This window comes from Phacochoerus africanus, chromosome 14 (genome assembly GCF_016906955.1).
Source record: "Phacochoerus africanus isolate WHEZ1 chromosome 14, ROS_Pafr_v1, whole genome shotgun sequence".
In the NCBI taxonomy this organism is placed as follows: domain Eukaryota; kingdom Metazoa; phylum Chordata; class Mammalia; order Artiodactyla; family Suidae; genus Phacochoerus; species Phacochoerus africanus.
In genome coordinates, this window is record NC_062557.1 from 18044178 (window position 1) to 18071713 (window position 27536).

Below are 27536 nucleotides of genomic sequence, written 5' to 3' on the forward strand. Positions count from 1 at the left end.
GAAGCACAGGGAGGAAGGGGCAGGGGCAGAGGCCGAGCAGGTGAGCGGGGACCACACCTGAGGGGCCTGGCAGCGGCCCGTGGACTTGACCAAACTGAGCACAAACTTCTATGTTCTAAGCAGAGAAGCCACAGGATCAAGCTTGAGTTTTAGAAAGAGGACTTGGATGGTGGCCTGGAAGTAGAGAGACAAAGCGGTCAACTTGGGCGTTCAGACCAAGTGGGAGAAATGGGGCACCAGACCCAAAGTTTTGAGGCAGCTAAAGAACGTGTATGTGGATACACTTGCGTGAGACCTGAAAGGACAAGAGCTTAGTTAGGTTCAGAGAATGAAGGATTGGACTTTTGAGGGTTTTTTTGTGTGTGTGTGTGTGTGTGTGTGTGTGTGTGTGTGTGTGTGTGTGTGTGTGCTTTCTAGGGCCATACTTGTGGTATGTGGAGGTTCCCAGGCTAGGGGTCAACTTGGAGCTGTAGCAGCTGGCCTACAGCCACAGCAGCATCAGATCTGAGCCACCTCTGTGACCTACAGCACGGCTCACGGCAACTCCGATCCTTAACCCACTGAGCAAGGCTAGGGATTGAACCTGCGTCCTCATGGATGCCAAGTCAGATTCGTGCCTTGAGACTTTTTATGGTAAATGCCAAATGATGGTAAGGTCCAGGTGTGGCCTGGGAATGGGGATGAGTGAAGTAAGTGTGGGGAATGCAGGAAGCAGTGGGGAATCACTGGGGTCGTCGTGGAGGCTCCTTCCTTTCCCTTTCGGTAGCTCAGCAGAAAGCCCAGCAGGTCCCAGTGAGCTCGATGGAACAAATAGGCTCCCTGTTCTAACACGCCCATTTGTCATCCAGCAGTGTCCCCTGCTAGTGGTGCAGAGGCTCCTGCCTGAGCCTCCCTGTGAACGTGGCTCCCTCTGGAGCTCCAGCCGTGGGACACGCAGTGCAGCTCAGTCTGGCCTGATCCTCGTCTCTGAAAGCCTGGGGGATCGTGTGCCTCTCTGCCATTGCTCTGCTTTAAGTTTGCCCCCCAGACAACAAAACCCTACTGGATTATAGTGCACATTTAGTTCTACTGCCCTTTTTATGGGACAGGGTGTCGAGGAATTTTGTAGCCAGGAAAATCCATGAGTTGCTGGCATGGCAATGTTGTGGTAAAGGCGAAGGCCTGGAGCCCGGGGCCAAGGTCCCCAACCGTTATGAGGACGTGATTTGTTAATATATCATCTCAGAGGGTCTTGCGTCTGTCTGCTTCAACCCCTGGATCAGGCAGTGTCTTGATTGTCTGGGGGTATGTAACCGATCCCACCGAAACAGAGGCTTAAAGCAGCAGTAAACATTTATTGCTCACCATTTCTGTGAATCAAGAACTTAGGAGTGGCTTGGGCCGTTGGGCTTTGGGTCTCTCCTGAGGTCCTCAGGATCTGGGGCAGGGCTGAGTCATCTGACAGCTTGGCCGAGGCTGGGGGGTCCACTGCCAAGGTGGGTCACTCCTTTCCATGCTGCCCGGGTGGTGCCAGTTGTTGGAAGGAGGCCTCGTTTCCTCCCCGTCTGGGCTTGTCTGTCCACGTGCTACCTGACGGATGTCCGCACATGGGGGCTGGCTTCCTCCAGAGTGAGCTACGGGAGAGCCAGAGAAGTTATCCTCTGCGGGACCGGGTCTCAGAAGGCACACAGCATCACTTCTGTCGTCTAACATGAGGGGTTAGAGGTCAGTCACTCAGGCCAGCTCTCATTCAAGAGGAGGGGATTTAGTCTCCACCTTTGCTTTTTCTTCTATTTCATCCCCTCCCCCCCATGGCACATGGAAGTTCCCAGGCCAGGGATGGAGTCCCAGCTGTAGCATCACTGGATCCTTAGCCCACCGTGTCCACCAGACCAGGGGCAAAACTGGCACCTCTACAGAGACAAGATCGCCCCACTGGCCTTCAGGTTATTTTACCATAGCTGCTTTCCATAGACACAAAACTGCCACTGCCACTCAGAAGTGAGGAACCTTTGGGAAACCACTCATGAGGTCACTGCAGCCCCACAGCCCCAAGGCTGGCGACTTGACAGGGAATGTGGAGTCTGCTGCAGAGGAGGAAAGAGTGGCTTCCAGCTCCTTTCCACCTTCCAGCTGCACACAAGCCCATTTTGTTGGCAGAACCTGCTGTCCGGAATCTGTGAAATGTGGTTCCCAGGCTTCTAGCACCGGCAGAGAAGGGGGTAGAAGTTGGTGTCAGGAGCCAACCAACACTATCCAACCTGCCTCTCCGTATGCGGCTATGGCAAAGACGCCCCCCCCCTTGCACTTGGGCGTGTCTTGGAGCCCCAGAGCCCCGCTCGTCGTTTTGTTTTGTTTTTTGTTTTTTTGGCTGTGCCCATGGCCTGTGGAAGTTCCAGGATCATGGCTCCAGGGATCGGACTCGTGCCACAGCAGTGACAAAGCCCCAGTCCCTTAACCTGCTGAGCCACCAGGGAACTCCACCTATTATTATTATTTTTTAAAATAGGCTTGTGGGCATCCACGTCTTTGTAAAAGCGGGGCATGGGGGGTTGTCAAAAGGTAATAATGTGGTGGACAGCATAGCTAGCTGAGTCACAAAACTGGAAAGTTTCACTCCAGCTGGACAGCAGGTGAGGTACTAGATGCTGGTGACATGCAGTCAGCCCCAGAGATGACGGGTGGAACACCTGGAGTTGGTCCTTAGTTGATCTCTGATCTCGGGAAGGTTCTCCCAGGAGTGGAAGCTGGGCAGACTGAGGGCAAGGCAGCAGTGTGAAAAGGCTTATGTGGCCAATGGCTACCTTACCGGACAGTGCAGATAGCCTGTGTTCACTCTACCCACAATGTGAGGTGGCCAGAGTGTGGATTCCAGGAGGGGTGAGGATGGGGCAAATAGTCCTCTCTGTCCAGGATGTGACTGAGTCTTGGTTTGGGATGCGCAGAGGACTGTGATTTTATGTTGCATCAATGGTAGACCATTTCTTCCTTCTCCTCCTGTGATTACTTGGCAGAAACAGACTGACCTCCTACAGGCCAGCACATGATGCCACGTATTCAGCGCATAAGCTGCAAAGAAACTATGCCATTTGGAGCTGGGGTTTGTAGCCAGATCTGTCTGATGCTGACTCCGGTATCCCCTGCCTTCCATAGGGACCTCACAGAAGAAGGGGTTTATACAGGGTAGACACCGGAACAGGTTAGTGACATGCCTTTCTCTAGAGGCCATTTGAAACTGGCGAGATGCACAGTCCCTGAACTAGCCTGAGAGGAAGGCGGTCGAAAAGCCCAGTCCTAGTCAGGGATCTACATGCACTTAGGGTCAGTTTTAAGAACAGTGAGATTCACCAGCAGAGCCCCCCGCCCCAGCTCCACAAAGCGCCTTGGCGCCTCTCACCATCTATTCGTCCCTCTCACGGGGCAAAAGCAAAGCTGGCCCCAGATGCTCTGTGTTGATTGTTTCTTGCCCTGCAGACTTCGCCCTTTACGGAACAAGCGCTTAAAGGGAGTCCTGGTTAACGCTAAAGAATGCCGCCATCACCACTGAATTCCAGGCACGGAGCATGTGGATGGAAAGTGTATTTTGGAGTGTCCGTCATGGCTCAGCCGTTAACGAACCCGACTAGTATCCATGAAGACGTGGGTTCAATCCCTGGCCTCGCTCAGTGGGTTAATAAGGATCTGGCATTGCCGTGAGCTGTGGTGTAGGTCGCAGATGTGGCTCGGATCCAGCGTTGCTGTGGCTGTGGCATAGGCTGGCAGCTACAGCTCTAATTGGACCCCTAGCTTGCGAACCTCCATACGCCACAGGTGTGGCCCTAGAAAATACAAAAAAAAGACAAAATGGAAAGTAAATAAACTTTACTAAAAGTCAGCTAAGTCACACTAGCCACATTTCAAGTGTGAAAAGGCTTATGTGGCCAATGGCTACCTTACCGGACAGTGCAGATAGCCTGTGTTCATCATGATAGCTCTATTAGATGATGCTAGCACGGAATACGCCCAGAAGGACTCACAAGAAATGGGTCATGGTGGTTGGTTTCAGGGCAGGGAACTGTGAGGCTGCAGTGCCATGTCCCCTTCCGTACCTTTTGAATTTTATACCATGCATTTGGATCGAGTAATTAGAAGATAGAGTTCCTGGGGCGGCTCAGTAGGTTAAGAACCCAACTAGTATCCGTGAGCACCTAGGTTCATTCCTGGCCTTGCTCAGTGGGTTAAGGATATGGTGTTGCCTCAAGTTGTGGCGTAGGTCGCAGATTCGCTCGGATCTACGGTTACCGTGGCTGTGGCGTAGGCCGGCAGCTGCAGCTCCAATTCAACCCCTAGCCCAGGAATAACCATATGCCACAGGTGTAGCAATAAAAAGAAAAGAAAAAAGTTTTTTAAAAAGTTAAATAAAAACAAAAAAGCCCTGGGAATTAAGAATCCCCATATGGGTCACTGTCCTAGGACAGTGAGTCCCAGGAGACTTCCTTTGCATTCAGCCTAAAACAAAAGAAGTACATGGATATTATGATCTCACATTTAAGTTTTTTCACAGTGTAGACTTTGGGCTCCTGCCACCCTCTCTCTGCTCTGTGAGCTCACTGACAGCAAAGTGAAGCAGTAAGTAGCAAGGGGGGGGTTTCAAGGCGAAACAACCAGCTGTCAAGCACTGCCGACAGCCCTTTTTTTTTTCTTCCAGGAGAAAGGTGTGCAGATGGTTGTGATTGTATTCAGCACGAATAAGCGGCAGTCCTAGGACCCGCTGCTAGTATAAGTTATTCCTGGTTCCGTCACAGAGAGAAGCGCCCTGCCTCCTGAGCGAGTTTGAGAATCGGGGTGATAGGGAAAGAGGATCCTGCTCCTCCCCTGTATCCAGGCCAGTTAAGGAGGGAATGGGGGCGGGGGAACATGCAGCCGAATGATGCTTTTATTTATTTTTTGCCTTTTCTAGGGCCGCACCTGCGGCATATGGAGGTTCCCAGGCTAGGGGTCTAATCAGAGCTGCAGCTTCGGCCCGCCCCACAGACACAGCCACTCGGGATCCGAGCTGCACCTGCAACCTACACCACAGCTCAGGACAGCACTGGATCCTTAACCCACTGGGCGAGGCCAGGGATTGAACCCACATCCTCATGGATCTTAGTTGGGTTCATTAACTGCTGAGCCGAGAAGGGAACCCTGAATGATGCTTTTAGAGGAAGACTAGACATAGACCAAAAGGCGACAGGAGGTTAAGACGTTGCTCTGCTCAAGAGGCAACCCCTGGAGCTGTGGGTTTCCAACCTGTGGCCACAGGCCCTGGGAAGGCCAGTTACAGCCGGGGGGCCTCGCAGTGCATGTGTGCACCGAGCACTGGTGCACAGCCAATAAGCACCGTGTCTCCCACACACAGAGTGACTGTGTCGCTAGCAGCGAGCACACGTGGAGTGTGTGCGTGTGGTACCTCGTGGAGATCTTGCGGCTACCTGTGCGTGAGGTAGATCTTACTCCCCCCACCAACAGATGAGGAAACCGAGACTTGGGGGTGAGATGAGGGGGTGGAAACCTTGCCCAGGTTCACAACGGTAACATGTTAGTCAGCACTCTTTATGTTCCAAGTGGAAGAAATCCAACCAAGTACCGCAGATGGCATACAGTCTGTCAGTCATCTCCCCAGGAAGACTGCGGGCTTAGAGCCGGCTGCTTCCGGGGCGCAAACCACGTCGTCCTCTCCCCATCTGTGCTCTCCTCTGCCGTGGCTTCCGCCTCCAGAGGACTCGTGCCCCATGACCGCGAAGATGGTCGTCAGTCATTCCAACGCCGGACCGTTTTCTTCCCTTTTCTGTTTTTATGGCTGTACTCATGACACATGGAGGTTCCCAGGCCAGAGACTGAGTCAAGCCTCAGCTCCTTTCACCCACTGCTCCAGGACAGGGATCGAACCCGCACTTTTGCAGGGACCCAAGCGGCTGCAGTTGCAGTCTAAACCCACCGTCCCACAGTGGGAACTCCGCACACCTTTGTTTTTATTTGGTTTTTCTCTGGGTTTTCTCATTGCTTTGGGCCATGCCTGTGGCATGCGGAAGTTCCCGAGCCAGAAAGAACCCACATCCCAGCAGCAACCCGTGCCACAGCAGTGACCGTGCCGGATCCTTAACCCACCGAGCCACATGGGAACTCCCAACTCCACACCTTTGGACCATGTGTCCAGCAGGAGACCATGACTGGCCAGCCATGCTCAGTGGGGCCTTAACCAGTACTTCAGAGCCCACTTAATCACAGGGAGCAGGGGAGGCTCAGCCCAAAATCGAGGGGAGGATCTGTTACCAGAAGACAAGGGGGTGAGGTGGCGAATGGAGGATTAGAGGTTGAAGCTAGATTGAACTAACTTTGAAGCCTCAACTCTTCTTCTTTTTGGTGCTATACTTGTGGCATATTTAAGCTCCCTGGCTAGCTTTTGAATCAGAACTGCACCTGCTGGCCTATGCCACAGCCATAGCAACGCTGCATCCAAGCTGCATCTGTGACCCATCAGCAGCTTGCAGCAACACCAGATCCTTAACCCACTGAGTGAGGCCAGGGTTCAAATTTCCATCCTCACAGACACTATGTTGTGTTCTTTTTTTTTTCTTCTGTAGCTGTGGTGTGTGGAAGTTTTGGGGCCAGGGATTGAACTTCTGCCCCAGCAGTAACAACGCTGGGTCCTTAACCACTGAGCCATGAGGGAACTCCTATGTTGAGTTCTTAACCCCTGAGCCACAACAGGAACTCCCAAGCCTCCACTCTCAACCGGTTTTCACATGTTCTGAGATGCCATTGTGGTAAGTAAAACACAACCCACTTGAAAGCAATAGTGCCTTCCCGGTAATTTGTGGTCCTTATGCATTTTTGGCCCCGTTAATGGATACTCAAGTTGGAACTAACTATCAGGAGGAGGTCCAAAGACCATTCTGTTTTCGGATGTGAGCTAGGGATTCTTAACTGGGGATGTGTGCCGACAGAGCGAGAGTAAGGAGAGCACGAAGAGCAGGGAGCCAGGAAAAGGCCCAACCCAGGAGGCAGCGAGGGGAAGTCCCAGGATGGCGGCTGTGTGACTAGCGGGACAGACCCTGGAAGAGCGGGCTCTGAGCGAGACGAGCGCTAAGTGCGAAGCCAGAGCCCTGGAGGAGAGCAGAGGACGTGACAGCAGCAGATAGTGCAGGGAGAGGGGAGGGGAAGGGAAACACCCAGAATCCCAGGACGGGAAGCGAGTGTAATTATTAAGCTTGACGGAGAACAATGTCTACATGGCCACGATTTCATAAACACTATCCATTTTCATCTGGAAATAGTGACATCCTGAACCTCAAGAATGGACTGGGGGTGAGACTGTAAAAGAAGCAGCCCTCGCCCATGTTACTAGGAATTCAACAGACAGGGACTAAAATGGATAAATCGAGAATTGGATGTGCAAAGAGATGAGGAGAAAAGCACCAGAAAACAGCTAAAACTCATTCCCTTGGAGTTCCCTTGTGGCTCAGCAGGTTACGGACCTGGTATTGTCACAGCTCAGGTCACTGCTGTGGTGCAGGTTCAATCCCTGGTCCAGGGGAGTTCCCATAGTGGCTCAGTGGAAACAAATCTGACTAGTATGCATGAGGACATAGGTTGGATCCCTGGCCTTGCTCAGTGTGTTAAGGTTCCAGTGTTGCCAGATGCTAGGGCATAGGTTGCAGATGTGGCTTGGATATGGTGTTGCTGTGGCTGTGCCATAGGCCATTGGCTACAGCTCTGATTTGACCCCTAGCCTGTGAACCGCCATGTGCCCTGGGTGTGGCCCTTAAAAAAAAAAAAATGAGAAAGACAATCCCTGGTCTGGGAAAATCTGCATACTGAGAGTGCAACCAAAAAGGGTCGGGGGGGTGGGGGGGTGGGACCCCAAAACCAGCTCCCTAGAAGTAACCAGGCCCACTGTGCTGTCTTAGGAAGTGAGCAAGGAACTGGTCGGGGCAAGGAGCTGCCGTGTGTCCTGTTTTATCACCATTTCATTTCACTTAGTACTATTTACTACTCATTTCACATAATTTCATTTCAATCATGCAAGTAAAACAACTTTGGGTTTTTTTTTCCCAGTTCATTATTTTGTGATTTTTCTCTTCCCAATAAGTGGTAAAACTGACAAATAATTTAAATTTTTAAATCCTTTTTTTTTTTTTTTTTTTTAATGGCTGCACTCAAGACATATGGAAGTTTCTGGGCCAGGGACTGAATCCAAGCTACATCTGTGACATACACCGCAGCTATGACAACACAGGATCCTGTAACCCACTGTGTCAGGCCAAGGGCTGAACCTGTGCCTCTGTAGCAACCTGACCTGCTGCAATAGGATTCTTAATCCACTGCGCCACAGTGGGAACTCCTAAATCCATTTTTAAAAAGAGAGTGGGAAGAACAAGCATCCTACAACAGAATCCAGGAGAGGAGTTCCTGCTGTGGCACAACAGGAGCACTGAGACCAAGTTTGATCCCCAGCACAGTAGGTTAAGGGTCTGGTGTTGCTGCATCTGCGGCAGAGATCACAGCCATGGCTTGGATCTGATCTCTGGCCTGGGAACTCCATATGCCGTGGGGCAGCCAAAAAAAGGAAAAAGAAAAGAAAAAGGAACCAGAATACTAGCTATTCCAGTATTGAGAGAGATGATTACATTAATACTAGTTTGATGATTTCAATCAGATGCCATCAGATGCCATCAAATGCCAAGCAAGGTTATACCTGGGGTCTAAACAAGAATAGATCTCCCTGCAGTGCTCAGAAGAGCAGTGAAAGCAGGGACCTGATTAGATTGGGAAGATGAGAATTACCTAGAACTGTAATAATAATAGCTAGTCATCTTCCAGAGCTTACTACAGACCAGAAACTGTCCTAATGATATTATTTCATCTGATGTTTTCCCCAGTGTACAGATGAGGAACTGAGGTTCGGTGAATTTCTGGAACTTCCCTGAAGTCACACACTCTGGCCGCCTCTGCCTGAGGCCAAGGGGCCAGAGGGCCTTGTGACTCACTTCTCTCTTCTGAGTATCGATCAGATTCAATTCACAAGTTTCTATCTTCAATGCCATCCCCAGGGGCCTATGAAAAATCACGACCCTGTAGCAGTTGTCTTAGCCACTTGTGTTGCCCTGGACCCTGCACTGTTTTAGGGAAAGCCCAGCAAACACTACGGAGTAGAGCTGAGATTCAGATCTAAGCACGCCTGGATTCAAAGCTCGTGTGCTCTGCCACTGAACTACCTCCTCCTCCAACTAGAATCAGAAAGAGCCAGGTGAGAACCCAGGTTCTACCCCTTATGAGTTGTGTGGTCTCGGGCCCCCAAGTCACTTAACCTCCCTTATGTGTACTATGGGGATAACGGGGGTACCCACCCTTCCAGTTGTTTGGCAAGGGCAGATCAAAATTCCAACCTGGCAAACAGTAGAAGCTTCTATCTCCACAACTGTCAAACCCTTACCCCTCATCTCCCAGGTCGGGACAGAGAATCTCACGTTTTATTATGCTCCAGATCCATTGGCACTGAGGGCAGGGGACGGGAGGGATGATCGAGCCCAAGTTTTTGGACGCCAGCCTCTAGTGACTCTTCAGGGTGAGAGTGGGGTTCGGGAATCTGTATATTGGACCTGTCCCCAGGGAATTCTGATGCCTGTGGTTCTCCTCCCTGACTTGGAATAACTCTGGACAGGGCTTGAGATCTAAGCTTTCAGATCAGTGGGAGGCGAACTGTCTTTGCAAAGGTTTTGAGCCCTTCCTGGCCTCCCTCCCACTGTGTCTGTGTACCTCCCTTTCCCTCTGACCTAATCACGCTTTCTCTCCCCTTTCCTTTTCTCCTCCCCCTTACTCTTCCTTTCTTACTCCCCAGCGTCCCTTCCCCTTCTTGGTGCACCCTCCCCTGAGCTCAGTCCGCAGCCCTACCCACCAGCCAGTTCTCTGCCAGTCCTTTCCTCTGCGATGCCCTTTCCTCTACTCCCTGGGAAGGCTCAGATCAAAAGGCACCTCCTCCAGGATGCCTTTCAAGCTCTCTTGTCCGGTTCCACAGATCTTTATGGGGGCTCTTATTATTGTTCAAATTATGTGGTAATGTGAGATTCTTTTTCTGGCTGGAGTCTACCTGATGGGCTCATGGTCCACGTATGAAATCTTGGAAATCAGGAGCTCCCGTCATGGCTCAGTGGAAACGAATCTAATTAGCATCCATGAGGATGCAAGTTTGATCCCTGGCCTTGCTCAGTGGGTTAAGGATCAGGCATTTCCATGAGCTGTGGTGTAGGTTGCAGACCTGGCTCAGATCCCCCATTGCTGTGACTGTGGTGTAGGCCGGCAACAACAGCTTCAATTGGACCCCTAGCCTGGGAACCTCCATATGCTGCAGGTGTAGCCCTAAAAAGACACAAAAAGGAAGGAAGGAAGGAAGAGAAAGAAAAGAAATCTTGGAAGTCATGGAAATGTACACTCTACTTCACTCTCCAACCGCCCCCTTCTAGGAACCAAGAGTTTTTCAGCCTCGAAATGGGGTGTAGAGCAAGATAAAAGAGGAAGCTAAGGAGTTCCCGTCGTGGTTCAGTGGTTAATGAATCCGACTAGTAACCAAGAGGTTGTGGGTTCAAACCTTGGCCTAGCTCAGTGGGTTAAGGATCCGGTGTTGCCATGAGCTGTGGTGTAGGTCGCAGAGGTGGCTTGGATCCTTCATTGCTGTGGCTCTGGTGTAGGCTGGCGGCTACAGCTACGATTGGATCCCTAGCCTGGGAACCTCCATATGCTTCGGATGTGGCCCTGAAAAAGACAAAAAAAAAAAAAGGGAAGCTAAGCCCTCAGGCTTTGCACAGAGACTGAAAAACCTGGGAAGTAAGAGAAGACTGGGAGATGGAAGGCTCCTGAAAAGTCAGGCAACAGATTACTCTGTGGGGCTGGCTCCAATTGGACCCCTAGCCTGGGAACTTTCATATGCTGCGGATGCAGCCCTAAAAAAGAAAAAAAATTTTTTTTTGTTGGAAAGTTCCCATTGTGGTTCAATGGAAACAAATCTAACTGGCATCCATGAGGACACAGGTCCGATCCCTGGCCTTGCTCAGTGGGTTAAGGAGCTGTAGTGTAGGCCGGCAGCTGCAGCTCCGATTTGACCCTTAGCCTGGGAACATCCATATTCTGATGGTGTAGCCCTAAAAAGACAAAAAAAAAATTTTCTTCACTGGAAGAGCTGAGGGACATTGCATGCTTCATTTGCAGGGAGGGTATGCCTATGGTAAGCCAATGAAGCTCTTGCTATGCCAATTATGACCAGAAACTCTGTGCTTTTGCCAAGGCAACCAGATTTCTGTAGTATATCCTTTACTTTTCACCTTGTTTGAAATTACTTTATGGAGTTCCCATTGTTGCACAGTAGAAACGAATCCAACTAGTAACCATAAAGTCGAAGGTTCAATCCCCAGCCTCACTCAGTGGGTTAAGGATCCAGCATGACCGTGAGCTGTGGTGTAGGTCACAGACTCGGCTTGGATCCTGCGTTGCTAAGGCTGCGGTGTAGGCTGGCAGCTGTAGCTCCAATTTGACCCCTAGCCTGGGAACCTCCATATACTGCAAGTGCAGCCCTAAAAAGCAAAAAATAAAAATAAATAAAAATAAAATAAAATTAACACCAAGGGAATACTTTGCCTCTATGTCCTTGTTTCTAATCTTCCTGCTCAACCATTAACCCTAGTGAACGTAACCAGCAGTCAGACTCATTTAGCCTAAAATCAAAAAGGGGGCGGTTCCCACTCCTGGGAATTACGGAAGGGGCAGACTGCATACAGTGCGGGGGCGGGCACACCCCCAACAGCCCGCTTTTATAACTGGAAGTGAAACCAAACAACTCAGATTGGGACTTGAATCCACGTGCTAGGACTCAACTGAAACCCAGATTGGGACTCAACTGGTTTTTTTGTTTTGGGGAGCAGGGGAGGGTTTTAGCCCAGAAGTTCCTGGGCCCGGATCGAACCCACGCCACAGCCATAACCAGAGCCACAGCAGTGACAATGCTAGATGCCTAACCCGCTAAGCCACCAGGGAATTACAGTGAAGCCACTGTTGTTTAATTTAAATCACACACCTGGTCTCAGGACTTCCTGAAGTCCTGGTTCTTTATATCTCAGTGTCGAAGGAATTCAGTGAAAGGAATTCAGTGAAAGACAAAGTGAGAAGTAGATTTTTTTTTTCTTTTGTTGTTGTTATTGTTGTTGTTGTTGTTGCTATTTCTTGGGCCGCTCCCGCGGCATATGGAGATTCCCAGGCTAGGGGTTGAATCGGAGCTGTAGCCACCGGCCTACGCCAGAGCCACAGCAACGCGGGATCCGAGCCGTGTCTGCAACCTACACCACAGCTCAAGGCAACGCCGGATCGTTAACCCACTGAGCAAGGGCAGGGACCGAACCCACCACCTCATGGTTCCTAGTCGGATTCGTTAACCACTGCGCCACGACGGGAACTCCCAGAAGTAGATTTTTTTGAGAGAGATAGACAAAGTATGGGCCGTCTCCGAAGGTGAGAGGCCTGGAAGTATGAGGTGACTTTTTATTGGCTGAGTAATTTCATGACTAGGAAGATTATTCCAACAATTTTGGGGAAGGGGTGGGGATTTCCAGGAATCGGGCCACCGCCCAATTTTCAGCCTTTTATGGTTGGCCTTGGAGCTGTCTTGGTGCCTATGGGTGTTTCATTCATGCTAATGTATTACAGTGAGCATATAATGAGGTCAAGTTTCACTGGAAGTGGAATCATCAGCCATCTTGGACCTAGTTTGTTCTAACCAATTTTTGTCGTATCCTCAATTGCTATGTCTCTTTTAAAGGTTATGCTCTCCCCCTTTCCTCCTATTTCAGAAAGAGTCATTGGTGTTACTTGAAAACTGGGTTTGGAGTTCCCATTGTGGCGCAGCAGAAACGAATCCGACCAGTATCCTTGAGGAAGCAGGTTCAACTCTGGCCTTGTTTAGTGGGTTAGAGATTCAGCATTGCCGTGAGCTGTGGTGTAGGTCACAGATGCAGCTCAGATCCCGCATTGCTGTGGCTGTGGTGTAGGCCAGCAGCTGCAGCTCCAATTCGACCCTTAGCCGGGGAACCTCCATATGCCACAGGTGCAGCCAGCCCTAAAGAGAAAAAAAAGAAAAGAAAACTGGGTTTGCCTCTTGGTGAGTGTTGAGCCTATAACTGAGCTAGGGCCCTGTGGGGCTACTAGGCACACAAGCTTTTCTTGGTTTTAGGGAATAACTTCAGCCTCCATGAGTTCCAAAGGGCAGTTGCTAATCAGGGAAGGGAGGGGATGCAGAGACCAGGGAGGAGCAGTCAAGAGACAATAGTGCCCTCTCGGCAAGGTCCCGGTTCCTTCTCAGGGAATAGACACAACACTGTCCTTGAGCCTTTCTGCAGAACTAAAACCCCCAACAAATGGAAGAATTCCTTGATGAAGCATTCTTTATTCAGGAAGAAGGGGGACCACCAGAACCAGTCCCAGGGCCACTAAACACCAGCTTTGTGAAACAATGCAATCAAGCTGGCCTCTACCCTGATCCTTGTCTACGGCCCTATTTTTCACTCCCAAACTATAAAACCACCTCCTAATCTTTCCCAAAGGAATGTCTTTAAGGCATTAGCCTACTGTGGCCCCCTTTGCCTGCAAGCAACAATGCTATCTTTTTCTTCTTCATCCAAAACTCTGTCTCCATTTGATGAAGGCCAAGTTTTGGCATGGGCAGACAGAGGCCGAATTTCAGCAACAAGCCAAAAGACTGTCACCGAGACTATTGGCCTAGAATCATACCCCTACCCCTCCCTCAAATGGAAACCAATCACTCTTATCTAAGTTTCAGGAGGAAGCTGCAAAGAAAAAAAACAGAACTGGTTAGAATCAACTAAGCCCAAGATAGCAGAAGATTTGACTTTCAGTAGACCTTGAGCCTCATTATACACTCATTGGCTCATTGTAATACATTAGCATACTAAATGACACACCTACCAGCACCTTGACTGTTGACAATTGCCATGACAACAACTAGAGTAGCCCGTACAAGTAAAAAGGAGTGCTGCAGCAGTTCTAGGTCCAAACCACACCCTTGTTCTCTGATAAGTCATGAATATACCTCCCTTTCTTTCTAAATTACTCCCCTTAATCCTCAATCCTCTGATATATTTGGTGTCTCTAACTGAATTGGTTGCGAAGTTGATTTGTAAACTGATTTCCCCATTTTTCCATTCTTTGGCCATTGAATAAAGTTTGTGCTGTTCCAGCCTCAGCATCAGTTTTGTTATTGGCTGTGAGAATCTGAACGGGGGTGGAGAGGAACCTCCTTGGGGGAGACAAGGGGTCTCAGCTGGGCTAGGACGCTGGCCTGGGTCCAGTTAACCAATTCAGTTACACAGCCAAACCAAAGATCAGAAGAAGGAAGGGTTTATTACTTGCAGCAAGTAAGAACATAGAGGAGAATTCTTTGGTGGCTCAGTGGGTTAAGGATCCACTGTTATCACTGTAATGGTCCCTGCTGTGGTACAGATTCAATTCCTGGCCTGGGAACTTCTGCATGCAGAAGTGGGTGTGGCCAAAAAACAAAACAAAAAAACAGAGGATCTTCCCCAAAGCAGTGTCTCCCTGAACAGCAAAAGTGGGGGCACTTTGGGAGTTCCTGTTGTGGCTCAGTGGGTTACAAACGCAACTTGTATCCATGAGGATACAGGTTCAATCCCTGGCCTCACTTAGTGGGTTAAAGATCCAGCGTTGCCATGAGCTGTGGCAAAGGTTGCCGGTGCAGCTCGAATCTGGTGTTGTGGCTGTGGTGAAGGCTGGCACCTGCAACTCCGACTTGACCCCTAGCCTGGGAACTTCCATATGCTGCAGTTGCGGCCCCCCCCCCAAAAAAAAAAATTTCATGAAGGAGCTCGGGTGGTGGATGTGTTACCGGAATCGGGTTCTTTTTCAAGGAGCCGAAGAATGAACTTCGAGAACACACACAGGCAGCAAGCAAGCAAAAGGTCTTTTTTTTCCTTTTTGCTTTTTGGGCCGTACTAGTGGCATATGGAAGTTCCCAGACCTAATCAGAGCTGCAGCTGCCGGCCTACACCACAGCCACAGCAACGCAGGATCCGAGCCACGTAAGCAACCTACACCACAGCTCAGGGCAACATTGGATCCTTAATCCACTCAGTAAGGCCAAGGATTGAACTGGCATCCTCATGGGTACTAGTCAGGTTTGTATTGCTGAGCCATGACAGGAAATCCCTAGATTTTTTTTTACAAATCTTAAACCATGGACATTAATCAGGGAATATATTGAAGCCCATGTTTCTACACTAACTACCTGAATTATTATTCTGCCTCATATGCACACTCACAAAGGGGCTTAGGCAGAGTAGAACTCAACATAGAATTGGGGTAAAAGTTGACAGAGTCCAAACTTTAGTTGACTGAAGTCACGAGGGTCAGAAAAGGTCGACATCACCTGTCTGGGGTCCTAGCATGTAGTTAACCACCCTCCACCAGCGTGGGAGTCTTCTTTCTTGCAGTACAACTCAAAGATATTTATCAGATTGTTATGCGTATCCCTTGAGAAGGAACTAGGACTTGATTTTATGGCTGAACTGTTGTTTCTTGACTGCTTTTCCTCTGTTCCTGCATTCCTTCATTCCCTTAAGGTCATTAATTACTGAGACCAGCTTAAGGGTAAGCATTGTGGCCAGGCTTAGATCCTAAAATGGCTTAGGCCTAAAATGGCTTCTCTTATGTCAAAAACCTGTATCAGGTTCTTTCTTCCCCGGACCTCCTACCCTATCTGCTTACACTGGAACCTCAACCTTCTCAGAAATATGAAGGACACTTTTTCTGAAGAGGCCAATGGAGGGAGTTCCCATCGTGGCTCAATGGTTAAGGAATCCGACTAGGAACCATGAGGTTGCAGGTTCGATCCCTGGCCTTGCTCAGTGGGTTAAGGATCTGGTGTTGCCGTGAGCTGTGGTGTAGGTCGCAGATGCAGCTCAGATCCTGCGTTGCTGTGGCTCTGGCGTAGGCAGGCAGCTACAGCTCTGATTAGACCCCTAGCCTGGGAACCTCCATATGCCTCGGGAGTGGCTCTAGAAAAGGCAAAAAGAAAAGAAAAAAGAAAAAAAAAAAGAGGCCAATGGAGTGGAGATTAGTGGAGCTGGCTCCCAAGAACTGGTCTGTCCTCAACCCTCCTCAGCCTTGTAGCGACACCAAGTTCCCCTGGACTTACCTACAGTGATACCTCTTCACCCCTGCCCCACACTCAGGCCCTAGGCTCCCAGTCTATCAAAGCCTGCATGTATTAAATGTCTGAAGCACTGCAGACATTCCCTGCTACTTTTGACCTTTCCTTCTGAGTTCATTTAAAAGAAATATATCGTTTCTATGATGGAAAGCAAACAATTACAAGGCTATATGAGAATATCTGGACGCTTGAACTTGTGCAGCACGGGGCTGACGGCAGGTTACAGAAGAATGCCCAGGGGACCTCAAGACGCTCCCTTGGTATAAGGTGTGGTTAAAGATGTTTTTCCTGAGAGCCACCGGGAGGGAAGGAGGCTCCAAATTGGGCCGGGGTTCTGCCCACCGGGCAACGCTGATGCCCTGGGAGAGACAAAAAGAGGGTAGGCGTTGGTCCCATTTTACAAGTGGGCAATCTTCTCTGAAGGATGCCGAGAGAGACGGCACTAATTCTACACAGATGGTGCTGAGGCTAGATGAGGTCAGAGGCCAGGATCTCGTCTGACGCAGGCTCTGCCAGAAGCGGGCGGTAAGAATGCATCCCGCCTGGCATCAGCGGCCGTGCCTCTCTGCGCCCGGCTAGGGTTCCGAAGTCCGGACTCTCCCAAACCGCGTATCCGCTGTGGGGCCTGGGAACACTCCGGCTTCGGAGAGCGCTGGTTCCGCCCCCACGGCTCCTTCGAGCCCCTCGATTGGCTCCGCGGGACAGGGGCGGGGCCAGACGCAGGTCTGACGTGGTGTCGTCAGGCGCCTCGGGAGTCGCTTCCTGTTGTCAGTGGCAGGGAGGCCGCAGCGTCCCGTCGGGGGATTAGGGGCTGCAGCGGCCGGGAGTGCCCGGTCCCCCACCCCGCTCCCTTTGGTGAGTTAGGGCTGAGGGGCGAGGTGGGCAGCAGAGGGGCGGCGAGGCCCTGACGCGAACGGGAGAGAGGACAGCAGCCCTCTCCGAGATCCCAAACCCTTGGTTGCCTTGAGAGACTGCCCTGCTTCAGAGCTCTCACCCTTCCCAGCCCGCACCCCGCACGCCACTCGAACCCTAGCCTTCAGTCCGCACAGCCGCTGCTGACCTGTCCGCTCCATTTCCCAGCGGTGACCTGACCCCAGCCCTTACTCACAAGCGGTCTTGCGTAACTGCAGCCTCACCCTTGACCTCACTCTAGCCCAGTTCCAACCTCGACCTCAGCCACATCCCTCCACCTCCCTCTAACACATCTCATCTTCATCTCTCAACCCCTTTGGCCGTCCTCTTGCCACACACGGGCCTCCTTGAGACCCACCATTCTGATTTATCTAAAAATCAATTTTCTTCTCCAAAGCTTCCCAAGGTCTGCCCATCCTAAACACTGCACTTCTGCCCCACTCTCATTTAAGACCCACCACCAAAGTGGGCTCACCCTTTTCTTTTTGCTAACTCTGATCTCAGTCCTCTCCCAGGTCTTACATGTCTCTTCTTGTCCTCACAGACTCAGCCCCTAACTTCCTAGCCCACCCAATACTTCCGTCCATCTTCAACCACCCTGAGGGCGCCCCCATCCCTAAGTCTTTGCCATACTGCCCCCAACTCTTGGTACCCCAGTTCCTACCACCCTCATCCAGTCTTATCAAGAATGAGGTCTGCTGGAGTTCTGTGGTGGCTCCGCAGGTTAAGTGTCTGGTGTTGTCACTGCTGTGGCTTGGGTTTGATCCCTGGCCCCAGAACTTCTGCATGCTCTGGGCAAGGCCTAAATAAATAAATGAATAAATAGAATGAGGCCTTCTGCCCTCCATCTCTGCTGCCCCCACCTCAACTCTACATTCCCTTGGTCCAGTCCCCATTCAATCTGAGCATTTAGGGCAGAGTCCCCCGCCAACCCCACTAGTGGCTTCTCAACAGCCAAAATGCTCAGAGCCCAGCAGTTAGAGTCTGAGCAGCGTCAGGGTACATGCAGGGTCTGAGGTGGTAAATAAGTGTGGAGAAGTAGAGCTCTCCCACTCCGGGCAGGGGTTCTTCCTGGGTGTCTGGTCCCCTGTGCCTGCCCGCAGGGGTTCTGTGTCTAGCATTCGTATTAAATGACTTGTGCTGGCTGCTGGAAGGGCAGATATCACCCAGATACCCAGAAGGTGAGGAATGGCCACTCACCTAGCACACTCAGCCTGGGACTGTGGAAGCCATCACTTCCTTTTGGGTGGTTTTCTGACCCAGGAGAAACTTAAGGAGGACCTCTGTGTGGGGTTGGCCATGGCCTTGTGCGTTGTCCTGGCACTTGTTAAAGGATTCTCACCCAGTGCTCCTCCCAGCCGGAGCTGATGACAGACTTGTCCTAATGCCGAACACAGGGAACACAATAGATGCCAGAGATGATGCTGCAGGTTGTGAAGAGGATAGGTGAGACAGTCCTGAGGAGGCCCGGGCCAGGGCGGGTACAGGGCCTGTTGAATCACTTCCTCTTTCTGCAGGTGCTGGCTCTTTGCGATTTGGTTACCCGTAAACTTGGCAAGCCAGGATACTGAGCTGAGGCAGAGGGACATTCCTGAGGCACCCAGGCCCCATGCTCAGCATTTATCATCTCCTGGGCCTTTGGGGTGCATTGTCTCTCAAATTCTGGTGACCTGGCTTCAGAGAATCGGCCATTTGGCAGCAAATTTAAAGGGCCCGAAACAGGACCCGTTGTTTTTGCTTGCCATTTATAGTCTTGTTCCTTTGAAAATTGAATGCCCTTCTCCCTTCAGTATCCGCTCCCGCCCCCCACCCCCAATTAAGGTGTGATATGTCTGAATGGTTTCAGCCTGTTGGCTGTGTGGTTTAATGGCCCCACCACTGAAGAATTGTTACCTCAGCTGTCCATGGTCTGTGAAATGAAGAGCCTTGTTTATATTTCATTCATCTGTTCATTCAGCAAATATTTTGAGCACTACTGTGTATCATACATTCTTCTGAGGCCCTAGACACAGTGGTGAATGCGTCGGCGAAGTTCCTGTGTTCATTAATCAGAGTTTGGTCCTTGGTAGAATCCTAAGGGGAGTGGGATAAGAACATGGAGCAAGTGAATGGAAGGAAGAGGGAGGAAAGAAAGATACGCCCTGTTCACTGACTTCACCTTTCTGGCCTCACTCACTAGCCTTTGGTTTGGGAATCACAGGCTACAAGTTTCTCACCCTCCAGCTGGTATCCAGTTGCTTTAAAGGCCAAGTTCCCCCACCACACTCTCTCCATCACTCTCCCCTCCCCCAACACCCCCGCCCCCACCAGGATCGCAGGACACTTGTCCAGAAATCCAGCTTGCTTCAGGTAGAAGGAGGTGCGGGCTACTCATTCAGTGCTCACATGTCTGAAAGATCAGCTGCCTTTCAGAATCAGAAGATAAGTTTGTCATTCTTTTCCATCTGATTACTTTGTCATTCTTTTCCAACTGAAAACCATGACTCATCAACTGGTACAGCAGCTGGATGGCTTAAACGTCAGGCTGTTTGTTCTGAAAAGCGAGGTATAGGATTGGGTTCAGGCCCTGAAGAGGAGGCAGTTGGGAAGGTCGGACAAGTCTCTAAGGAGGAGAGGTTGCTGTTTACTGATGGATGGAGAGTTTCAGAAGTGGTGAAGCCAAGCCATCTGTTTCTTCTTTTAATGTAAGTCTCATTTAAGCCACTCTTTTCTTTCTTCCTTGGTCTCTGGAGGAAGTGAAATTGGACTTGTATAGAAGGCCAGGCAATATGATGAAGAAAAACAACCAGAACAATCCTTCCTGTGTGTTGGAATATTTCAGAAAGGGTGGCTGTGAAACCTGGGTACTGTGGAAAGGACGTGGCCTCAGCTGGTTGGGACTACACACCTGATGGGAGAGATTGTTTCTTGTTGATTTTCAGCCTTATTTGATAAAATAGAGCTTTTGAATGCTAGGTTAATTCTTACTTAGTCTCTTGGAACCGAAGACCTGAGAGAGTTTCATCTAGTGAAAGACAGGGACTTAGAATGAGGAAACCAGAGAGTTCTGTCCCACATCCACGGCACGTGGAAGTTCCTGGGCCAGGCAGGGATTGAACCTGAACCACAGCAGTGACAATGCCAGATCCTTAACCTGTTGAGCCACAAGGGAACTCCCGGCCTGGGGCTCTTTTCCACTGAGCCTCAGTTTTCTCCTCTGTAAAATGGGGATAATCATCCTCTCACAGGATTGTTTTAAGAATTAGATGATATGGGAGAAGCTTGGAGAGTCATGTCAGGGTGAATCAGTACTTGGGGGGAGAGGAGACTTCTCGTGGTGAGGAGTTGCTCAAAGGACAGACAGATGTCACCTTTTCTGCTAAACTCTGGTGATGTTTAAAGAACCATTCGATGATGTCGCCCACGTTCTCTCCTTAGTCTTTTTGGCCTCAGTCTCCTGGAAGCCCTACCTCTCTTTGGTTTGCTTCTTGTTGTCGGTGAAGAGTGTTCTGAGGACAGGGAGGGGAACCAGTCCCACGGGATGGTAGACGGGGGTCTGAGCTGCCCAGCAGAATAAGGGAGTGCTGACCCAGCAGTCAGGAGACCCACAGCCACGTTCCGGTCCCGTCAGCAAGTTCTCAGGTCATAGAGAGTCACATTCTGCCTCTGAGCTGGGCTCCTGCCTCCCTGAGGCATGATGACGCAGGCGCCCAGAGCTAGGTGCTTTGGCTTCTTGCAAAGAAAGGCGGGCCCAGAATCGTGGCCTGAACCCCAAAGCCTCGGTCCTGTTTTGTGAACTATCAAGTGGCTGTTCTCCTTCTGGACTCCTCTGCGCTGCCATCAGTCATCTTGTGGCTTCTCTGACACTTGGTTTTAGATGACAGGTACTCAGCATCAGTTGACTTGGGTATTTTCACAGACCCTTACAGGGCTGGAGCACCCACCTACCAGCCGGCCTCCCTCCCTCCAATGAGTATTCTTTGCAGTTAGTTGATGAGGCCTTCATGGACCCAGGCTGTTGTTTAGATTGTCGAGGTCCAGGCCTGACCTGCTGCTGGCTGAGGAAAGGGTGCTTCTGGAGCTTGTGGCCCTATCTAGAAGGACAGGCCTGAGGGGAGGCCTTTGGCTGCTGGAATTACTGAAGGGGATTGGAGCCCAGGGTCCTGGAGCCAGAGAACCTGGACTTGGCCTGCTGGGCTGCACAAGAGGGCCTGGAAGGAGCATTATCTGGAGGGACCGTTCGCAGCACGTGTCCCTTTTCCCATCCCCCTGGAATCCCTGGTAAGTGGGAGGGGGATGTGGTGAGGTGAGGAGGCCAGTCGGGGGCTGAGGCCAGGGGCCGGTGTTCTGTGTTCTGTCACACCTTGGCTGACCAGCACCAGCTCTGCAGGGTAATGCCCCGCCCACCCCCACCCCTGGCCATGCCCTTACTTGCAGAGGTTGGCTCTAGGTCCTGCTTACCCTCTGCCAACTCCAGGGCCAGGCATTGAGTCAGAGCATCTTCCTTCCACCTTTTAGGACCACACTGCTTCTCTCACTTCCAGGCGGCCTCCTGTACTTTCCCACCAGGCTGACGTCCCTTGTTCCCTTGCACCTGCTCACTGGGCCCCCAGCTGAAGAGCCCCCCCGCCACCGCCTCCCCTGCCCCCTTGCCCCCCTCCCCTTAGCCCCAGGCCACGCCCCCATCTTCCGGAAGGGAGATGTTGGATTGCAGTCATTCAGGAATCTGGGCTCTCTCCTGAGCAGGAATTGGCGTTGTCCTGCCGGTGGGTCGGAGGGTCATGGAGCAGCCGTTTACCAGCCCTGGGATCTTGAGAATTTCCTTGACCTGGGTCAGCTTCTCTTTCTTATCTGTCAGACTGAGGTAATAAACCCCCCCTAGGGTGGTTACGAGGAATGAATGAAGCAATGTACGTAAAGGGTACAAAAGCCGTTTAGCCTGCCTTGGTTCGATTAACTGCTTCGGGTCATGAGTTCTTGAGAGCAGTAACCTTTTTTTCTCCCCCCTCTTTGGTGTCCCCTCATGCTTAGATGTGTGACCACTAAAGATTTATTTAGATATGAGTCTGCCTGTCCAGTCCTGGTTTCTATAAGTTGCTGGGGGTGGGGGGTGGGGGGTGGGGGCAGGCCAGGCAGCACCCCCCTCAGAATCAGACCAAAGTCCCCGCACCAAGGAGAAAGCCAGCTGCCCCTCGTCATTTACCTAAGCACTGACTTCAGCTACTTGTGCAGACTCATTTAGGCAGTGGATTCTTTGCCTGTAGATTTTGTTGTTGTTTGTTTTTTATGGCCGACCCAGTGGCACATGGAAGTTCCCATGCTAGGGGTCTAATCAGATCTGTAGCTGCCGGCCTACACCACAGCCACAGCGATCCGGGATCTGAGCCGCATCTGCAACCTGCACCACAGCTCACAGCAACGCCGGGTCTTTAACCCATTGAACAAGGCCAGGGATCAAACCGGCATCCTCATGGATACTAGATAGGTTGGTTACTGCTGAGCCACAGTGGGAACTCCTTTGCCTGTAGATTTGAGTGGCCGCATCCGCTAGGGTTATAGATGCTGTTTAACCTTGGTAAATATCAAGCCCTTTGCTCAGCATTTTCCACCTTCAGTGTCTCCATTTAAAAGGTCTGATACATGTCCCAGTGTGCCTAGCTGGTCAGTGGCAAATGGAGATTAGAACCCGTGTTGTTGCCCTTTAGACATGTCCCACTGCTACTCAAGCTAGACCCTTGCCACCCAAAGGAGCAGCAGCTGGGTGACGTGAGAGCCCTTCCTTTTGAAGCCATTTCAGCTGTGCTTTTCCCCACTGAGCAGGCTGACCTTGGACTGGGACAGCAGTCAGGGACAGTTGCCAGGCCCAGGCTCTGAATGGGAACTGTGAGGCCCTGCTTCCTGGCCCCTGTGGGTTCTCGGCACTTTCAGCTGCACCCTCAGCTCTGTGTCTAAATAGCCTTTCGTCCCCAGCTTTTGGTGCCAGCGTTTGGTGTGGAGTACTCAGGGCCCCTTACCTCACGAGATTCAAGCGCTCAGCCATTTTTTCCTTCCTTGTTTCCATCTTTAAAATCTCTTTCAGTTTTTAATTTTGTATTTGAAGTCCTTTCAGTTGCAGTTTGAGTAAGAGGAAGTTGGCCGGGGGCAGTGATTGCTCGTCTGCTCGCCATTGTCTCGGCAGGTATCATGTGATGCCCTTGGGGAGCTGCTGCTCGAGTGGAAATGCTCTCAGTGGTGGAGAATGGACTGGATCCCCGGGCTGCCATCCCGGTAGGCGACAAGGGAGGACCAGGGGTGGGGGAAGGGGTGTGCGGGCTGGCCGTCTCATTGGGTCTTCTCACTTTGAAACGAGTCCACACTGTCCAGAAAGAGAGGCCTCGGGTTGAGAAAAAGTTATAGCAAAGGCAGGCTCTGAGGGGATCCTGCCCTTTCTGGATGATCTTATTGATGCTAAAATGGGGATTTCCACAAAACAATGGAGATTTAATGTAGATTACCTGAAGACCAGGGATTTCTCCAAAAAAGATACACATTGACCAATAGGTACATGAAAAGATGCTCAGCATCATCAGCCATTTAGACGAAGGCAAATCAGAACCACAATGAGATACTTTTTCATGCCCACTAGGATGGCTATAATCAAAATGGCAGATAATAAAGTGTTGGTGGGATTGTGGGACCGTTAGAACCTTCTTATGTTGCTGGTAGCAATGGAAAATGGTGCAGCCATTGTGGAAAACGGTTTGATAGTTCCTCAAGAAGTTCAATGTAGAGCTGCATATGACCCAGCAATTCCACTCCTAGGTGTACATCCAAGAGAACTGATAATATATGTCTACACAAAACTTGTACGTGAATGTTCATAGTGGCCTCATAGCCAAAAAAACAGGGGGAACAACCCAAATATCTATTAATTGATGAATGGCTAAATAAAATGTGCTATATCTGTGCAATGGTATATTTCTTGGCAATAAAAAAGAATGAAGTACTGATAAATGCTACAACAGAGACAAACCTCGAAAAGATTTGCTGAGTGAAAAAAAAAAAAAAGCGAGATACAAAAGGCTGCATATTATATGATTCACTTTCTATGAAATGTCCAGAATAGTCAAATCTATAGAAACAGAAAGGAAATTTGTGGTTGCCAGGAGCTAGGAGAGAGAGGGGAAAAGCAGGTGACTGTTAATGGGTACAGTGTTGCTTTGGGGGCAGTGAAAATGTTATAAAATTAGGTAGTGGTGGAGTTCCCGTCCTGGGTCAGTGGAAACAAATCAGATTAGCATCCATGAGGACACGGGTTTGTCCCTGGCCTTGCTCAGTGGGTTAAGGATCCAGTGCTGCTATGAGCTGTGGTGTAGGTTACAGACGTGCCTCAGATCTAGCCTTGTTGTGGCTGTGGTGTAGGCCGGCAGTTACAGCTCTGATTTGACCCCTAGCCGGGGAACTTCCATATGCTGTGGGTGCGGACCTAAAAAAAGAAAAAAAGAAAAAGATAAAATTAGATAGTGGTGATGGTTGCACAGTTCTGCGAATACACTAAAACTATTGAGCTGTATACTTTAAATGAGGGATTTTATGCTATGTAAATTCTGTCTCATTAAAGCTGTTCTAAAAAAAAGAACATTTAACTTTTCAAAGAACAGTGGCATTAATTGTGTTGGCTAAAATGAAAATGAAACAGTGAAATATTTGTCCATAATCCTATCACCTAATAATTCAAACCAGTTTTTCTGCCATCCATTCCAGTCCTTTTTTAAACCCTTGAGTAATTTTGAGGTACATACCTACATTATGATAGAACTTTCTTAACCCTATAATTCTAAAGGACTTTATGTATTTTTTATAATTTATTCGTTTAGCAAAAACATTGAGTACATAATGCCAGGAACCAGGCCAAGTGTTGAGGACACAAGGATGAATAAAAAACTAGCCCTGCCTTCAGAATCATCCGTCCAGTGCTATAAATCGGGAGATACTATTTCCATTTAACAGATGAGAAAATTGAGGCTCGGAGAGGTTAAGTGAAATATCTAAAGTCACCTAGCTGGTGACCGACAGAGCTGAGACTAAACCTGGCCTCTGACTGCCAAGTCTAGGCTCTTTCTTCATGTAGACCATGCTCCTATTTCTTAGTGTTTTTCTTATTCTAAAGAAGCACTTTTTACCTCTTGACTTACTGACTCTCTGTGGAATGTCGGCCACGTGAATAAAGTAGAAAGAAACACCCCGTCCTACGTGAGCTTACACCCAAGCTCCCATGGCGCTAACTATGATAGAGCCAGTATTTATTGTTCTGGGTTTTTTTTTTCTTTTTGGCCACACCCATGGCATGTGGAAGTTCCCAGGCCAGGGATCAAACCGGTACCACAGCAGTGACAAAGCCAGATCCTTAACCCACTGCATCCTAAGGGAACTCCTGGAGCCGGTATGTAAACACCAGATTTATATGTCTATCAGCTCACCGAAATTTGGTTTAAAAAACAAACAAGGAGCTCCCTGGTGGCTCAGTGGGTTAAGGATCCAGTATTGTCACTGCTGTGGCTCAGGTTTAATCTCTGGCCAGAGAACTTCTGAATGCCCCAGGTGCGGCCAAAACAAATAAACCACCATATATATATATATATATATATATATATATATATATATATATATATATATACATCTTCTGTCTTTTTAGGGCCATACCTGCAGCATATGGAGGTTCCCAGGCTAGGGGTCGAATTGGAGCTGCAGCTGCCAGCCACAGCCACAGCCACAGCAACGCCTGATCCAAACCACAACTCACGGCAACACTGGATCCTTAACCCACTGAGCAAGGCCAGGGACCGAACCCGTGTCTTCATGGATACTAGTCAGGTTTGTTAACCACTGAGCCACGATGGGAGCTCCAACTACAAATATCTGTGCAAAAAAAAAAAAAATGACAGCAGTATCCGTGTGTGTGCTATATGTGTGTGATTTTCTTTTCTTCTCTCTCCTTTCTCTTTATTTTCTATTGTTAGCCTGTGTATAGTTTTGCTATATAGATGCATAGATTTGTGCATGCATGTGGGCCTGTGTATTTGGCATTAGGCAGAGTTACATTGCAGGGGTTGCCATGGGGGATGTACTAAAGGCCTGTGTTGTGTCCGCCGCTGCCCAGGTCATCAAGAAGAAGCTAGTGGGCTCCGTGAAGGCGTTGCAGAAGCAGTACGTGTCCTCGGACACGGTGGTCACTAGCGAAGACGGAGATGCCAACAGCATGTGCAGCGCCCTGGAGGCCGTCTTCATCCATGGCCTGCACGCCAAGCACATCCGAGCCGAGGCTGGAGGCAAGAGGAAGAAAAGTGCCCACCAGAAGCCTCTGCCTCAGCCTGTCTTCTGGCCCCTCCTGAAAGCCATCACCCACAAGTGAGAGCTGCTGGGTGAGGGGGTTCGCAGCAGGGGAGGAGCTTCAGAGTGTGGGACACTGGGCTTTTCCCTGCGTAGGAAGGTCTCGGAGAGCCTGGAGTAGAGAGGGGCAAGGCGGAGTCACTGTTAGACCAGGCCTCAGTGAGGCCCTTAGGCAATGGTCCGGGGCAGCGCTGAGCCCCTGGGTCAGAGCAGGAGCCACCTTTTAACCACATGCTGGCCAAAAATCTTTACTGTCTGGCCCTTTTCAGAATTTTTCTGTGCCTTAGAATGTTTGCACACCTATGTGCTAAAGTATCATACTCATAACAAGGTATTGTTTTTGTTGTTGTTGCTTTTTAGGGCCACAGCATGTGGAAGTTCCCAGGCTAGGGGTCGAACTAGAGCTGCAGCTGCCAGCCTACACCACAGCCACAGCAACGTGGGGTCTAAGACACATCTGAGACCTACACCACAGCTCATGGCAACGCCAGATCCCTGACCCACTGAATGAGGCTAGGGATTGAACCCACATCCTCATAGATACTAGTTGGGTTCTTAACCCACCGAGCCACAACAGGAACTCCTGTTGTTGTTTTAAGAAGAGTGGCATCCAGGTAGAGCCTCTCGATGTGCACCCTGAGACACTTGTCTTGCTGACCCTGAACCACTGGGGCTCGGGAGCAGGCGACTGGCACTGTGCCTCCAATAGCTATTAAATGCCACCTTCTGCCCGAAGGTGCCTTGTCAGTCTCTAATCTTCCTTTCTGTGCCTACTGCCACGGCCCTATCTCAAGTTCTTACCTCACTCCTGGGTGATAGTGCCTTTCTGATTGTCCCCTTTGTCTCCTTCTGTCCTTCCTTTGGTCAGTCAGCCAACATTTACTGAGCTCCTGCCAACCGGAGCTCAGTCACTGAGGATGCAGAGTGCGGTCCCACCCCCGTGGAGGAGGAGACGTTCACAGAGGACAGTGGCAGCCAGAGGAGGGGCATTTAGGCTGAGGCATTCAGGAGCCGAGTTCAGTACACACGGGGTGGGATCTTATCTAGA

General features: G+C 50.2%; 1 protein-coding gene across 2 annotated transcripts in view; it reads left to right on the plus strand.

Moving 5' to 3' along the window:
* The first annotated feature begins 16959 nt into the window (after positions 1–16959).
* PLEKHM1 (pleckstrin homology and RUN domain containing M1) overlaps positions 16960–27536 on the plus strand; it is a 50804-nt gene continuing 40227 nt past the window's right edge. Inside the window, exons 1-4 of one of the 2 annotated variants that reach the window (XM_047756744.1) lie at positions 16969–17083; positions 19641–19824; positions 23298–23386; positions 26259–26506. In XM_047756744.1, the coding sequence (XP_047612700.1) occupies positions 23339–23386; positions 26259–26506 (296 nt within the window). In that variant the 5' untranslated portion in view covers positions 16969–17083; positions 19641–19824; positions 23298–23338. Of the gene's footprint in view, positions 17084–19640; positions 19825–23297; positions 23387–26258; positions 26507–27536 lie in introns of both variants that reach the window. The other variant, XM_047756743.1, reaches the window with a different exon arrangement.